Source organism: Brettanomyces nanus, chromosome 2, assembly GCF_011074865.1.
Source record: "Brettanomyces nanus chromosome 2, complete sequence".
Lineage (NCBI taxonomy): Eukaryota > Fungi > Ascomycota > Pichiomycetes > Pichiales > Pichiaceae > Brettanomyces > Brettanomyces nanus.
The window spans coordinates 1,009,707-1,025,482 of NC_052375.1; the positions used below are offsets into that span (position 1 = coordinate 1,009,707).

At 41.4% G+C, this 15,776-nt stretch overlaps 6 protein-coding genes across 6 annotated transcripts; 4 read left to right on the forward strand and 2 right to left on the reverse strand.

Moving 5' to 3' along the window:
• Nucleotides 1-77: 77 nt before the first annotated feature.
• Nucleotides 78-1,748, forward strand: FOA43_002471 (uncharacterized protein; the record flags this gene model as incomplete). Its single annotated transcript, XM_038922765.1, has 1 exon — nt 78-1,748. The coding sequence occupies one exon, from the start codon at nt 78-80 to the stop codon at nt 1,746-1,748; it is 1,671 nt and encodes a 556-aa protein (XP_038778693.1).
• Nucleotides 1,749-1,989: 241 nt separating this feature from the next.
• On the forward strand, nt 1,990-3,570 carry FOA43_002472 (uncharacterized protein; the record flags this gene model as incomplete). The annotated part of the gene is made up of 1 exon (XM_038922766.1): nt 1,990-3,570. One exon carries the CDS (start codon nt 1,990-1,992, stop codon nt 3,568-3,570), a length of 1,581 nt encoding a protein of 526 aa, XP_038778694.1.
• A 162-nt stretch (nt 3,571-3,732) lies between these two features.
• On the forward strand, nt 3,733-5,994 carry FOA43_002473 (uncharacterized protein; the record flags this gene model as incomplete). The annotated part of the gene is made up of 1 exon (XM_038922767.1): nt 3,733-5,994. One exon carries the CDS (start codon nt 3,733-3,735, stop codon nt 5,992-5,994), a length of 2,262 nt encoding a protein of 753 aa, XP_038778695.1.
• A 667-nt stretch (nt 5,995-6,661) lies between these two features.
• FOA43_002474 (uncharacterized protein) lies at nt 6,662-9,244 on the forward strand (the record flags this gene model as incomplete). The annotated part of the gene is made up of 2 exons (XM_038922768.1): nt 6,662-8,643; nt 8,908-9,244. 2 exons carry the CDS (start codon nt 6,662-6,664, stop codon nt 9,242-9,244), a joined length of 2,319 nt encoding a protein of 772 aa, XP_038778696.1.
• Nucleotides 9,245-9,339: 95 nt separating this feature from the next.
• Nucleotides 9,340-12,887, reverse strand: NEW1 ([NU+] prion formation protein 1; the record flags this gene model as incomplete). Its single annotated transcript, XM_038922769.1, has 2 exons — nt 9,340-12,792; nt 12,879-12,887. The coding sequence occupies 2 exons, from the start codon at nt 12,885-12,887 to the stop codon at nt 9,340-9,342; spliced, it is 3,462 nt and encodes a 1,153-aa protein (XP_038778697.1).
• Nucleotides 12,888-13,000: 113 nt separating this feature from the next.
• On the reverse strand, nt 13,001-15,694 carry FOA43_002476 (uncharacterized protein; the record flags this gene model as incomplete). The annotated part of the gene is made up of 1 exon (XM_038922770.1): nt 13,001-15,694. One exon carries the CDS (start codon nt 15,692-15,694, stop codon nt 13,001-13,003), a length of 2,694 nt encoding a protein of 897 aa, XP_038778698.1.
• Nucleotides 15,695-15,776: the final 82 nt, after the last annotated feature.

Sequence of the window (15,776 nt, forward strand, 5' to 3'; positions counted from 1 at the left end):
GTCACTCTCGCGTCCTATATAAAGATTTTAATCCAGTCCTTTTTCCGTACAATCCCATTCTTCTTTACCCCAAAACCATGCTCTTCTCTTTGTTAACCTACTATATATTGTCGTGGATAACCACATGCTTGGCCCAGAAGTTCCCTTCGCCTTCGGGTAGCTTTCCTCCCGCAGAAGCCCGAGAAAAGAAGCCTGTTGTCTCATATGACGCTCCTAGTATTCACCAATTTAACAGCACACCATTCAAGGACTGGGATAATTTCACCCAGACCGTTATAGACGAATCTGCGGGAGTCACCTTTGAAGAGATCAACTCTCTAAATGATATAATCAGACCGAAGATGGATCTAATAACGAAGGAGAACTTCTTTAGGATCTTTAGACTTGATTTGTACAAGCAGTGTCCGTTTTGGACAGGGACTGAAGGTTTCTGTATGCATAGAAGTTGCGCCGTGGATACTATAGATGACTGGAAGGATTTGCCCGAGATTTGGCAGCCCGAGGCTCTTGGTGCGTTGGAAAACGTGTCACGTGTTCCTGAGAGTAACAAGGCAAGTAAGGATTATTGCGAAATAGACGAGATCAATGAGGATACCGTCTACGTAGATCTAGTGGAGAATCCAGAGAGATTTACTGGTTATGGAGGAGATCAGTCATTCCAGATTTGGAAGTCTATCTATTCGGAGAACTGCTTCAACTTGGGTCAAGATCAATGTATGGAGAAGAACTTCTTTTATAGGATGATCAGTGGAATGCATGCATCAATCTCTACTCATCTTTCGAATCAGTATTTGGACTTAAAGACGAAACAGTATGGTCCAAACTTGAAACAGTTCATGTTCCGAGTGGGTAATTTCCCTGACAGAATCGAGAACATCTACTTGAACTATATCTTAGTACTTAAGGCACTCATCAAGTTGGAAAGTTTGGGGATTTTGGACAATTTCGAGTTTTCTAACCAAGATCAGCTTAGAGATGAGCTTAGAGACATGATTATGCCTTCATATCAGCTAGGAGACAACACGGAAGAGTGCTTGTTCGATGAGAATAGTCTCTTCCAAAGCTCCGATGCTGTGGAGGTGAAGGACGAATTCAAGCAGAACTTTAGAAACGTCTCGAGAATTATGGATTGCGTTCATTGCGATAGATGTCGGTTATGGGGCAAAGTTCAAACCACCGGTTATGGAACCGCTTTGAAAGTTTTGTTCGACCTTCACAATGCTAAGGAGATTCGGGAGCCTTCTCGATATGAGATCTCCAATGTTGAGTTAATAGCCCTAGTCAATACCTTTGATAGGCTGTCGAGAAGTGTTGAGTCGATCAAGAACTTCCATACTTTATACGACCTAGCAATCGAAAAAGAAGAGAGAGGTGCTTCTATCTCCTCTGTCCTACCTGTTTCATCTTCATCTGACGTCGTCGACTTCACCAATCGTGATGTTTTTGAAGCTGTAGGTAAAGGTGACCTACCAATCGAAAAAGAAGAGACCTCCTTTGAAGCTGCAGATGAAGGTCACTTCGACGATATCGTCTATCATACAAGGCGCGGCAATACTGTAAAAGAAGCTTTCTACACCGAGCTATACAAAGTTGGGGACGCCCTTAAGTTGATATTCACCGCATACAAAGTGTTTCCCAAGATCGTCTACAACTGGTGTCTCATTCGTTTAGTTTACTACTGGAACAAGTTTGTGGGTCACGTGCAGCAAGATTTCGATATAAATAGATTATATCATGAGGAGTTTTGATTATAGATAACTAGATATAAATATACTTATAGGCAGTAGATGTAGACGGGGCACGGGGCACGAGACGGGGCACGAGACGCGGCACGAGATGGGGCAATGTGGACAGGGCACCGGACGGGGTAACGCGAACAGGGCAACGCGAACAGGGCAACGCGAACAGGGAACCAGGGCACCCAGGGCACCACGCCCCACGCCCCAAACTGGGCAACGCGAAACAATTTGATCTAAAAAACCTGATATTATGTCCATTCAATTGTACTCCACAAAGGTCCATAGCATGAAAGAACCACTTAAGATTACATCCACATTACTCCCGGATTCAGAAAGATCCAATTTGATTAAAGTGCTTTTCAAAATTGCTCCCAATGCAGTCTATAGCAGCGATCTTACATCGGATGTGTCAGTACTGGTGACCAATCCATCTCAATCTCCGAATTGGCTACAATCGAGAAAGTTTAGGTACATTGTTCAGTATCGTCCTGATGTGCTTGTTATTAAATATGAAAGTGTTTTATCTCAATATGAAGCCTGGCTCAAAGGAGACGATACAGATAATAATGAAGAAAGACTCCTCGAATCGTTTGATCGACTGCAGGTTTTTGAAGGACTTCAAATTTCGGTGGGTAGACTCGATTCAACGGACTCACTTGAAAAGCTGCGAGATTTGGTGGAGACTCGCGGGGGAATAATATTAGAAACACTTTCGAATAGTTCGGATGTACTGATAACTACAGTCCTCGAAGGAAAGAGGTATAGTAAAGCTAAAGAATGGAAAATTCCAGTAGTTTCTCCAGACTGGTGTTTTGATAGCGTTGATCGAGGGGCAGTGCTTGGATTTGAATATTATGAATTACTATGTATTAACGGTAAAGGACGAAGAAAAGATGCTTGTGACTGGACTAAATATAAAAATTGGAAGCGGAAAGAGAAGCAAGACCGAAGTGTAAGACTAGCTAAGCGAAATGCCCGAGGTGTTAGCAAAGATAAAACCGACGAGAGCGGAGGGGAAAGGAATCTTAAAGTTGCCAAATTAGATCATCAGGATCGACTTTGGAATTCTATTATGAAGGATACTCGAATCAATTCATTGCACCGATCTCAGAGTGGATTTACTGGAGATGATGAAGGTTGGAAGGCCGAGCAAAGGGTGGATAGTGAGAGTAAAAATGAGACTCATGTAGAGAAGACAATGGTAAGTACACAAAGGCAGGAGGAAAATTCTGGAGAGCCATTACTGTTTGAAGGAATTTCATTTCTACTTTACGGTTTCAATGCAGAGGAGGAAAAGATACTTAGAGCTGTATTGGCAGAGTATAGAGCAGATATAGATGATGGTAAAAGCAGCCAGGTGGACTACGTAATAGTGAATTCTGATCTTGATAAGAAGCCTTCAGAGCTTCCAAAAGGTCAAGTTATCACTGAATTCGCTATAGAACGGTGTATCTACTTCCATAAACGCAGCAGTCTTGACCAAAGTAGCTACTGGGGGAATCCTCTTTTTTTCAATCGCGATGGCCTAATTAGGGAATTTAGGAGCTGTATGAAATTGGATATCAACGATCAGAAGGTGGTGGTGGCCATCACAGGGTTTAAAGGCATCGATTTATCTCAATTCGAGAAATTACTAAAGGGGAAATTGTCGAGATTCTTTGATTTCAAGGAGATCTTCACCAAAGAGTGTGAGCTATTGATTGTGGCAGATGTTAAGGGTGATAATACTTTAAAGAAGCTGAAGATGGCAAAGAAATGGGATGTTAAATTGTTAGATCTGAAGAGATTTTGGATAATATCAAAGGATATAGAGTTAAGTGAAGCCAAGTGATTAGTTAATGATTATGTAAGCGGTGGATGTCTTTTTCTGCTTTTTTCTTTAACCGCAACAAGAGTTTCTGCAGAGTTTCTGCAGAGTTTAGCAGAACTCTTGTGTCTTGTCTCTTGTCTGTTTACTTCAAACATTGCTATAGTCTTAAATCACCTATACAACATGTCAAGTTCTCCTAGTGGTGAATATCTTTATGGGCAGTTGAGGCGAAACTTTTCAGCCTTGGCTACTGATAAACCTTATCTGACTTTCACTCTAAGAAATGGTACGGAAATATATACGGTAGAGCAACGTCATATTAAGGTAACGAGATTGAACAAGGCCAGTCAATCGACTCGGAAACTTGATCTACTACTTGAATTTGATCCAGAGTCACTCTGTGTCAACAGAAATGAACAATTGATGTGTCTTTATGACAGAAAGCATTGTCATGTGATCTCTCTCAATGGTCCTAATTCTTCGATCTGTTTCACCACTGTTTACAAACTTAAACTGGACCTGAAATCAGAAGAGTCGGTTGTGCAGGCTGTCTTCAACAATGTTTCCAAATATCAATCTGAGTTGGTTCTATTGACGAGTACAAAGCTCGTCTGCTACGACATCAATGAGTCTTTAGACAAACCGGTTCAAGCTTTACCCTTTTCCGAGTCTGGCTTTGGCTCTGGCTCTGGCTCTGTAGACGATTTCAACAACAGTTTTGTGTACAACTCGTTCAGTTCGCAGGAGATGCTCTTGGACCCGGTTTCTGTGTGTTTTGCATCTGATGACATCTCAAACAATGAAGCCTCTGTCTCACCTATCTCGGATTTGACTTTATGCATTCTCACGTCCGATTTCTCCATCTATAGGATCTTTCCCTTCTTTCCTCGGCATCTTTCCGTGTCAAAAATATGGCTTTCTAGCTTGTTTGATACCACTAGTGTTCTTTTCAGTTCTTTGAAATCGATTGAATCACAAACAAAGTTCATGGGAACAATGAAACTGGCGGCAAGACTCTCAAAAACATCCGGTGATATCTATGTGAAAGATTTGCTCCCAAAGTCTCTCTCTTGCGGAAAGTTGCTTGGTCCTTTGCCTATTTCTCCATTTTTTGATGATCTATATTCTATGAACGCTCTTCGTTTGATATCATTACCGTACGGTGTTATCTGCGTTGTGGCGGACCGTGCAGTAGTGGCGTTAGTCTATGAGCATACAGGAACTGCTATTTTCGCTGATGAACGTATTGAATGTGAAGATAAGTTCACCCTAGTTGACTCGGTTCAATTTGATGGTAATCACACTATCTGCAGTGGCTTTGCTATACCTCCTAATGGTTATTCTCTTGGTTTGGTGACTTCGGAACCAAAATTGGTGCTTGTGGACTACTCTACGTGGATGAAGCCGCTTCGAAAAGCGATCGAATCGGGCGATATCAAGCTATTTGCTTCTAAATTTGCATCAATGGAGATGCTTCCTACCGAGGTGAAGTCTTTGGGTAATATAGGAATACCCGGTCTCTTCACAGAAAAACGGCAGAGGCGGAATAATGTTCTAACGTGCTCATTAAATAACAGAATATGGCTTGCCTGGAATGAGATTTCTACGTTTGCACTTGCATTAAGCGATCAGAGCGGTATTAATATGAGCATTATTCCGCTAGTGGACGAATCTGATGATGAGAGTTGCATAAAATCTTTATCAAGAGGCTTTGCAACCTTTGCTGATACTACTGAGAAAGAATACTATCCGAAGATTTCAGGGAGTTTCATGAGTGAGGTAGAGCCACAATTAACCATAACAAGACAAAAGATCATTGAATTGAAGAGAAGATTGTCTCAAGAGGAAAGTAGTAGGTTGTTGGATATGGAGTCTGTTGAAGATTTGAGTGTTTTGGAAAGGGTGGGTCAAACGGTATCAATGGGAGTGATCTCGATATTTGGAGATATAGCTACTATTAGTAGGAGGTTGATACAAGAAAAAAGTGAATTGAAGAATCAAATCAGTACATTAGATGAAGTTAGACGGAAAGAGAAGAAGATGATTCCTAGATTTGAAACTCAAATGGATAGGATTGAGAAGGCAGAAGCTAAACAGCAAAAGCTACGGCAAAGGATCGACAGATTGTACGAGCAATGCCAAAATATTGTAGCAGAGAAATCACAAATCAAGGAGCAAGATTTGTCAAGAGAAGAGGTAGCATACGTTGAATTCTTGAATTCTATTCGTCAGTTCGTAACGGAAAGACAGGAGGAGTACAAGAAGACAGCGAACTTTGTACGCATGGTAAAGGAATCGGACAGTAAGCCAATAATCGAGAAGAGATTACAATTGGAGAGGGATGAATCGGTGAAGAACTTAATTAGGACATTGGAAAAGAAGCTCCAATCACGCGATAAGTTGGTAGACATGCTCAGTGATGAGCTATCGAAGGTTAAAGTGTGAATAATGTCTGCATTAATTACGTAAATGCATGAACGCTTGCGTTTAAACTTAAAAGTCTGTAACACGACCATTGAAACTCCAGTCTCCATGCCTTGTAGGGTCCTGTTTAGGCCCGTTAACCTCCCCTGTCTTTGGATTAACGTTCCCTTCGAACTCTGGAATGGTTTTCAGTGTCATGGCTCCCGAGGGACCCGCTTTAGGAGTGGAATCGTCCTCCATGGAACCTCCGTTCCGTTCATTGTAATCTTCAATGGCTATTTGAGCATTTGCTTTCTTGATGGATTCTTCGAATTCCTTTTGCTCCTGTTGTGAAAGCCTTGGAGGGGCAGGTCCTTTCTTTAGGTAGGATTTACTGGAGTAATGTTTCAGTGAAGTGAAGAGAAGTGCTGCAGGGGTCGCTGCGGGGGTCGTTGCACGAGTCGCTGCAAGAGTCCTTGCACAAGTCATTGCACGTGACCTGATAATGAAAAATGCATGCAGATGAAAAGAAAGAGGTGGAATCATGTATAATGAAAGAAAAGAGGGTTGATCTGTCAAATAGATATCAGTCACATAAATGTCAAATAGATTCATTTCTGGTGTACGGATGAACAAATAGTTATTGTTGAGCTCAAAAGTACAACGCACAAAGCTATTCAGTAGTCAAACACTACTAGCATATTCATTCATGAAGCTCCTTGGGATACTCGTTGTGGTTGTGACGCAATTGGTGGCGTACCTCATCTTTTGCAAGGGCTTTTTCCCTACAAAAGTTCTCCTCACGCCGGAAGAGTTGACCAAATACACCACGGCACCACCCCCAGGATACAAGGAACCAAAGCGTCAATTTAATAAGGTGATTGTGATGCTTGTGGATGCTATGAGAGCGGACTTTGTGTTTTCCGATCAATCCAACATGAACTTCACTCAGTATTTGCTCAATGAAGGTTATGCACTTGGATTTACTGCCTTTTCCAACCCTCCAACTGTGACTCTACCGAGACTAAAGGGTATTACGACAGGATCCGTGCCCAATTTCATTGATGCTGTACTTAACATTGCCGAGGATGATACCTCATCCAGTTTAGGAGATCAGGATTCTTGGATCAAGCAGATGTATTTGAGCAACTGGAAAATTGACATGTTTGGAGATGACACCTGGTTGAAGTTATTTCCCGATTATTTCAGTAAATCCGATGGAACTTCCAGTTTCTACGTCAGTGATTATACCATTGTTGACCAGAATGTTACCAGGCATCTTCCCGAGGAACTTTCCAGTGATGGTTTGCTTCAATGGGATGGTATGATTCTTCATTATCTTGGTATGGATCATATTGGTCATAAAGGAGGCTCGCAGAGTGCCAATATGCCTGCTAAACAGCGAGAACTGGACACTGTAGTCAAGAAAATCTTTGATTCTTTGATTAGTAAGGATAATAATACCCTTATGGTGTTATTAGGTGATCATGGAATGAATGATGCTGGTAATCATGGTGGTTCTTCTATTGGTGAGGTTTCACCAGCAATGGTTTTAATATCAGGTAAATTTAAACACGAAGGACTAAAAAATTCACTTCCTGTTCCACTACCTGTTGACCCGGAGTTTGGCTATCTAGCAAAGGTCGATCAGATCGATTTAGTTCCTACTTTAACTGAACTTTGTGGCCTTACTGTTCCTATCAACAATTTGGGAACTTTCATCTCCTCTTTACTCCCCTTATACGCTACTGAGGATGAGAAGAGAAGCGCTCTTATCAAAAATGCTCTGCAATTGAAGGTACTTCTAGATAAGGCTCATGGAAAGTCGATCAAGCCCTTACAAGACATTTGTAATGTCAACTCGGAACAGGCTCTTTTAGATTTCATCAAATCTGCCAAACAGGAACTCTCTGAGGCTTCTTCGGATTATAACTATTTTGACCTTCATTTGGGTATGCTTATCTATCTCGCTGTTTCCCTCGTTGTTCTAGCTTTATTTTTAGTTCATTACCGGAACCATTTGCTTCTAGCCGTTGCAAACTTGGCTTTTTTCATTGTTTATGGATTGTCTTTCATAGGTTCCTCTTTAATAGAAGAAGAACACCATATCTGGTGGTTTTTCACCTCGATCTTCGTGCTTTACACCATAGAGCTTTCCGCTAGAAACAAGTCCTTCAGCTTTTTCTTTACTCTCCTTTTATTGGCTTCTCTTCGATTGATCAAGGGATGGAATAATAGTGGTCAAAAGTATAATTCTGTCCAGTTCCTCAAAATTAGTAAGTACATTTCTTGCTTGCCAGTAAACCAAGGTCCTAACGTGTTTGCTGCTGTTCTAATGGCCACCTTCTTGATGTTTTTCGTTGTTAAAGTGAAGGATCAGTTTGGTCTAGAGCAAAATCTGCCTCGATTCTTGGAATTCTTCAGTCTTTCCGTGATGACTTTTGTGCTCTTTTCCCTCAAGATGGTTTCGTATCTAACGAGCACATTTGATTTAGATACAGGAAACTCTGGTTTGCAAAGATGGTGGCTTTATTTTATTGATTGGCTTAAATCTTATGGTCATTTCAATGATCTCGACTCCGTCAGTTATCAGCTTTATCGGCTATTCCAATACGTTTGGGCGCTTTCCGCTATTGCAATCTTCTCGATTCCTCTAGCATGCAGGAGCGTTGGTATTGTCAATTCAGACAAGTTTTACACCAAAAATATCCTTCTCCTCTTCACTTTCTTGTCAATTAGTCAGACCAACTTCATCAACGTCCCCCTTTTTGCTGTCATGTATATGGCATATATTTGTCTGAATCACCTTATTCCAGCAAATCTGAGCCCCTTTAGACTTACAAATTTCCTTTCCATGGCTACAATTTTACTCCAGAATCTCTGCTTCTTCCAATTTGGTTCCACCAACTCCTTGGCTTCTGTGGACCTTTCCAACTCTTTCAACGGCCTTACCAGTTATAACCTTATTCTTAGTGGAATTCTTACTTTCGTTGCCAATTGGGCCCCATCGATCTTCTGGTCTGTCTCTTATACCGTTACTGTTCTTGATTCATTACCCAAAGAAAAACTACAGCAGTATAAATGGAATTGTCTATACGATAGAATGGTCTTCAACTTAGCATTCTATTCGGTGGCTGGTTTACTGCTCATAGCCAGTTGCTACAACCTTCGGTTCCATCTATTCATCTGGACGGTGTTCTGCCCCAAGTTGTTGTACTACCTTGCATGGCTGGGCTCAAACCTGCTTATAGACTTCGGGCTCAGCTCGCTTATCATCGCTATGGATGTCTAATGTAAATATTAAATTTCTCTTTATTTCTTTATTAGGTAGACACGGAATCTAAAATTTTAAGCGGAAACCCTAAGCGATGGTCATGGTCTACTTACTTACTCTTCATCACTATCCACTGGCTTTATAGTTCCCTTTGGAGAATTCAACCAGGTGATGTACCGTAGCCTTCTTCTTTCAACTTGTAACTTCTTTTCGTTTCTGGTCAATTTTCTCTTCTTCTTCTTCTTAATCTTGATGTCAGCTGGAGAGGAATCGTCCTTAGCCAAGGCCGCTTGTTTGGCCGCCTCAAACGACTCTAAAGCTTGTTCTCCCCCATTATCTTCGAACTTGGAAGGATCGATATCAGCGACAGTTTTGGTGATAAGTTCTCCGTTCTCGACAATCCAATGTTCTGGACATAGAGCACCCACAAACTCAGCATTGTGCGAGATCATCGCCACAGCACCCGACCATTCCCTAATTGCAACTGCCAATGCACCCAACGAGTCTCTATCTAAATAGTTAGTAGGCTCGTCAAGAACAAGAACGTGGGGATTGTTCCACATAGCACCAGCAATAACCACTTTAACCAACTGACCTCCGGATAGCGAACCAATTGGGGTATGGTCGACAATCTCGGAGTCAAGACCAATTTCGGCAAAATGCTCTCTGATAGCAGAAGGAGTCAAGTCTCTATAACCCAAACCTTCTCTAGAAGCTTCATGGTCATCGAACTTCAGCACCAAAGGTTCGAATCCATGTTCAATCAAGACATCTCTTGGAACCCAAGAATTGCACTTTGGAAGCCAGTTCAACCATTTCACCTCGTACTGGAACGAACGCTTGTATTTTTGACGGCCAACAAGAGCCTCGATCTGTCTTGCACCACGGCCATCCGCCACATCAATAGTACCTTCAAACATCTCCTTCTCTGCATTATCCGTAATCTTACGAGACTCCTTCATCACAACTTCATTATCATCGCCGAATCTATATCTCCATTGTAGGTATTGGTTAGGAGTCTTCTCCTTATGCTGTGAAACATGATGGAAAGCATTCTGAGCAATATAGCCAATACGTAGGTTGGGATGCTTCTCAACGGTACCTTCTTCAGGCACCAACTCTCCTGTGAGTAGCTTAATAAGAGTTGATTTACCCGCACCGTTGGGTCCCAAGACAGCTACTCTCGAAGACATGGAAATGGAACACGAAACATCTGCCAACGAGGGTTTGTCTCCACCGGGGTAAGTATATGTCACTTTGGACATCTTAGCCACGGCACGAGTGTTAGATTTCACACCAGTCAAAATACCCGGTTTAGGGAAATGCATTTTAACATTGGAATCCGTCAAAGTGTAGTATGCCTTGGCCTCAGGCTTTATTGCCACAAAGTCAGACAAATTACCCTTGTAGAACACCAATTTCTTGTTCTCATAATGAATGATATCAGTACAAATGGTATCCAAGAAATCTGTATCATGAGACACGATCAATGAGGTAATATTCACATGTCTGAGCAAATATTCTTCCAACCACCTCACATTCTGCTGATCCAAATGATTGGTAGGCTCATCGAGAAGAAGAACATCGGCCTTCATCAACATACCTCTAGCTAATTCAAGTTTCATCTTCCAACCTCCAGACAAGGCGCCGATACTCTGTTTACGCTTCTCATCATCAAATCCAACTTCCTCTAATGTTTTAGCCACTTCTGCACTGGTAGCATCCTGTAACTCGGGATCCTTCTTGATGAAATCCACCAAATTCGACTCTCCACTCGCATATTGAAGCTTATGCTCCACAAAACACGTTCTCAATTCGTTCTTATCTGGGAATCCCTCTAATTGACCGTTGGCAATGGCCCTTAGCAACGTCGATTTACCCACACCGTTCCTACCACATAGACCATATCGATGGCCCTGTGCTAAACGAATATTTGTCTTATTAAGCAACATACGTGCACCATACGCCAACGAAAAATCCGTGTTGACAATGACAGTCTCACCATCATCAGGTTCTTTAACGGCATTTGGTGTCATGAGAGCTTTCAACTGCCCAACAATATTATCGGCAACTTGCTTTGCCTCTTCCTCGTCATCATCGTAATAACTTGGAAAAGCCATTTCAAAGTACTCAGCCAGCGATTTCCAATCCCAGACGTTGGCATCCGCCATCGTAATGGTCACCAAGTAATCAAACATAGTGCCATCAGCAATCTTTTTCTCAATGACAGAAAGATACTTGGCAGTATAATGAGCATCAAGACGTCCATGAAACTTACCATCTCTCTCCTCAGCATCGGCAGCTTCCAACACTTTCAAAGCCTCAGAAGCCATATATCTCACCTCAGGCAAAGCAGCAGTATCGACAACATGTTTGATATCAGGCAAAAGAATTGGAATGAATCTGGCAATCTCACGTCTATTATTGATCAATCTGGTCAAGTTTTCGGTGATTTTCACAGTCTGTCTGAGCTGTTCCTGAGAAGACGTGGCCATCTTCAAGGATTTGTCCAAAATTGGAATAACCATAGATAAGGCAGGTTCAGTGACCTCGGCAACAAACGTCACGGCCGACAATGCCTTAATACACTCAGGAACTTTATGGGGATCGGCAAGAGTCTCGGCTATGAGATCGTATCTAGGGCAAAGATCCAAATTGTCGAGCACTTTAAGGAAACTCTTGAGTGTCTTGATACCTTCAGCGGCAAGTTCTGGTTTAAAGTCAGTAGCCATATCAGTAAGAACAGGAATAGCTTTATAAAAGATCATCTCGATAAGATCCGCCGGACATTCAGCAACCAACTTCTCAAACTGCTTCAACGCAGCCACTTTACTCTGCCATTTTGCACCAGTTTTCATGTAAGTAAGGAACTCTCCAATGACTATAGAAGATTTAGCCTCGGCAGGAAACATTCCATAAAGTGCATCGATGGCAACCTGAGCACTACGTTTGACCGTTCTCTCTTTATCGGCAAAAACATCAAAGGCAGCCTCAAAAAGTGGAGCAAAATATGCCTCTTTGGGCATTTGGCCCGCAAACCTACGCACCAACGTCTGTAAGAGGATCATTGACGATTCTCTCACTAGAGCACTATTCTTTGACTTATTGAGAGCCTTCAATGTTTTGAGAAGATTCCATTCAGCAATACAATCAACACCGGAATTGACAATCACATCCGTGATCTTGTTACATTGTTCACGCGCCTCAGATATCTTCTGCACACGGTTCAACACCTCCAATTCATCCGAAATAGGAGTAATCTCCAACTTGCTCAACGCAGAGTTGATAGAAGACACTGAAGGAGTATCAGACATCGATCTGGATGTTGGGGTATTATATCCTGATGATTGTTCGGACCCGCTAATACTACTGAGATCTACACGAGATCTCTGACGAGTAGGCTGAGCGCGAGAGGTAAGATATTCCTCATATGACTTGGCCTTATTACTTCTCAGTCCATTATAATTATTACCGGTTGCCCGAGGTTGACGTTTGCCAGTTTGACCAGGCGTAAACGTTTTTGAGTTGAAATCAAACTTCGACATCTCACAACCTTTCCTGATGTGCTTTCTGTAAGCTTTAGCAAAGAACAAAGAGACAGTTCCAGTTCTTCAATCCTGTAAAATAAAATTTTTTTCAGACTTTTTCAAACTTTTTTCATCTTCGAATTTTTTTAATTTTTCAAATTTTTTTTTTTTTTTTTTTTGACGGAGTGAAAAATTTCAGATCCCCGACATTAACCAGATTTGGTAATTAAAGGAGTATTATTATTATTTATAGAATTTCATCAATTTCAACCTCTGGTAAACTATAGAACTTCTGAAGTTCCTTTAACTGTGTAGAAAATTTCTGTTTGGTTTCCTCGTTCTGTTCAAATGAAGCAGATGCAAGCCAATGATCGGCAAAAGAGTACGGATTGGGGTGATAATGAAAAGTCTCCATATATCTGAGAAGAACACAGGCTGCATCTCTCCAGTTATATTCTTTATCTGGTTTCAAATTGGTTTTGATGGAAAGCAACCCACAGTCGGTTCTATACTTTTTAATGGAAGAAGTCAGCAGCTCTTTCTCGTGGTCATTTAGTTCAGATTCCATCTTCACCACCGAAGCCTCGAGCTTCAACTTGATGGCAAGCATAAGATCGTTACTAATATCCTTATCTAGAACCAGCCCATAGTTTTCAAGCACACATACAGTAGAAGCCACGTCTCCAAATGTTAGAAACGTAACTACAGTCTCGTTGCATAATGGCTCGTTCATTTCCCAACCGGGTGTTTCTAGCATCTCTTTAAACATCCAGCGCAATTTCTCTAAGCGAAGTTTGCGGACACCTTTATCTACCCCTCCACTAGCTATACTATCTCTGTAGGTAACCATCACGTTTCTGAAAAATTCTGACGTTGGCTTTAACCGGTTACTACCTTCGTCCTGAAGAAAGCTATCTATAAATTGTAAAGCCTTCGTATATTGCTTAGCCTTGCGATAGGCCAAAACAATCTGATTCGCCAGCACAGTCAACATTGGAATGCCTAATTTCTGCATCGTACTAATAAGAGCCTCGATTTCGGGTATTTTAGGCTGTGGCCTTCTTCCAAATGCCTGCACTAGCACCAAATAGGTGTGACTACTCGCAGGAGGAAATAATCCGGTGGAATGAAGTTGGGAAAGTTGAAAGCTCTTATTCATTTCATCAAGAACTTTCGAAGTGAGAGCGTATCCCTTGCGAGAATGGCTCTTGAGCAAAATAGTAAGCAAATCCTTGCATTCGTGACTCATAAGTTTCGAACCAATGGAAATTGATGATATTAAAGAGCTAATGATGAGCTTGTTTTCGCTGGACATTGAAGAATTGCCGAGTTGCTTGGTAAGAAAAAATGAAAGTTCATCTAACGTAGTAGCTTCATCAAGTGAAGAGCAATGGGTATTTCTCAAAGGATCTAGTTCACTTCTGATGTATCCAGAAATAGCAGAATGAAACTTTTGTTCCTGCTTGTCGTTGTCAGCGTCATTTTCAAGGGTCATGATAAAGTACTCACGTCCAGGATAACTCACATTGTGTTCCAAATAGTCCACAAAATGTAGTAGATACTGTTTGTCACGTCGCGTAGCAGTCTCTATTATAATCATGGCCTCGGTTATACGTCTAAATTTTAAGAAATCAACGACACAATCGGTCACATTGTCCCAAGACACGGGATCCACTCGATTGTAATAGTTGTACACCATCTGAGAATCTTTCACTATTTGAGGACCAGGTATATCAATATGATCCACTAGACCATAGGTGTTCATCACATCCTTCATTTTTTCCCACCAACCAATTGCTTTGTCCCAGTCTGAGAGCTTCAAGTACCTTTCCACAAACATCGAAATTAATAGTGGATGCATGTACTCAAACTTCTCCATTATCTCACATGCTATCTTTTCTGCCTCAACAGTCTCGTCACTACTCATTCTTAGATATATTTCTGCACCCAATTCGTACCAAAACCGTTGATCTACAACATCTGGTTTCGATTGACGGCTCGTATATAGCTCTAAAGCTTTTTTGAACTCTCCATGATTCACCAATGACTCTATATAAAGTTTCTCGTTGATAGGATCAGCCCTTGCCGGAGTAGAAGAATAGATCAAGTTACCAGAAAGGTAGACACATTGATCTCGAACTCGATCATCCAACAATTGACCAGAGATCTCGAATAGTTTTACTAATCTATCCAATGGAACCATTTTCTTCATCTCTCCGTTTCCTCCCTGATTCAATAGCTTCAAAAAATCGAATAATTTGTCCAACCCAGAAGGCCCAAGCTTATCTGCAAGCTTATAGACGGAAGAAAAAGCATCTACTAAACTTTCATCGTCGTCCTCAACTCCCATAACCTTCTCCAGATCTTCATTCACTTCTTCTTGGTTGCTTTTTCCCTGTTCTGGTAATCTTTTCTTGCAATCCTCAATCAGCCAATCAACAAATGATAGCACCTCATCCTGTGTCACCTTCTGAATCTTATCTCCACCCTTTATAGCATCGTTTATTAAGTCTTCTTCTTGTTTGGATCTCTTGATCATTTGCTGTGCAAACAAAGGATCATATTCAATGCCATCTTTTTTAAACCTACTCTTCAATTCTCGATCGATTTGAGCTGGTGACTTGCTCTTTATTCTGTCATTGTCGTTCTCCTCTGTGACCTTATTAAATCGGGATCTTGATCTCGATTCAGTTCTCTTCTTGGCTCCAAGCCACTTTCCTGCCTCTTCGACACTCATTTTATCAACTCCTGATAGTTTCTGTGCCAAAATCTGGGCTCTTTGTTTCGTTTGTTCAGCTTTCTCCTGATCATTGTCACTAGTCTCCGTACCTTTTTTCTGTGCCTTTCTGAGAAGCCCTGGAGAAAAGGGTCTCATCCTAACAAACCTCGCTTGTAATATTGATCTGGATCGATACAACAATGGGCGAGAATATCGTTTCATCTTGTGGAGAGAATAGAGATCTGTACATCAAACTATACCTAAGCACTAAAGAGTGATAAAAATTGAATTCTAAAAAAAATGT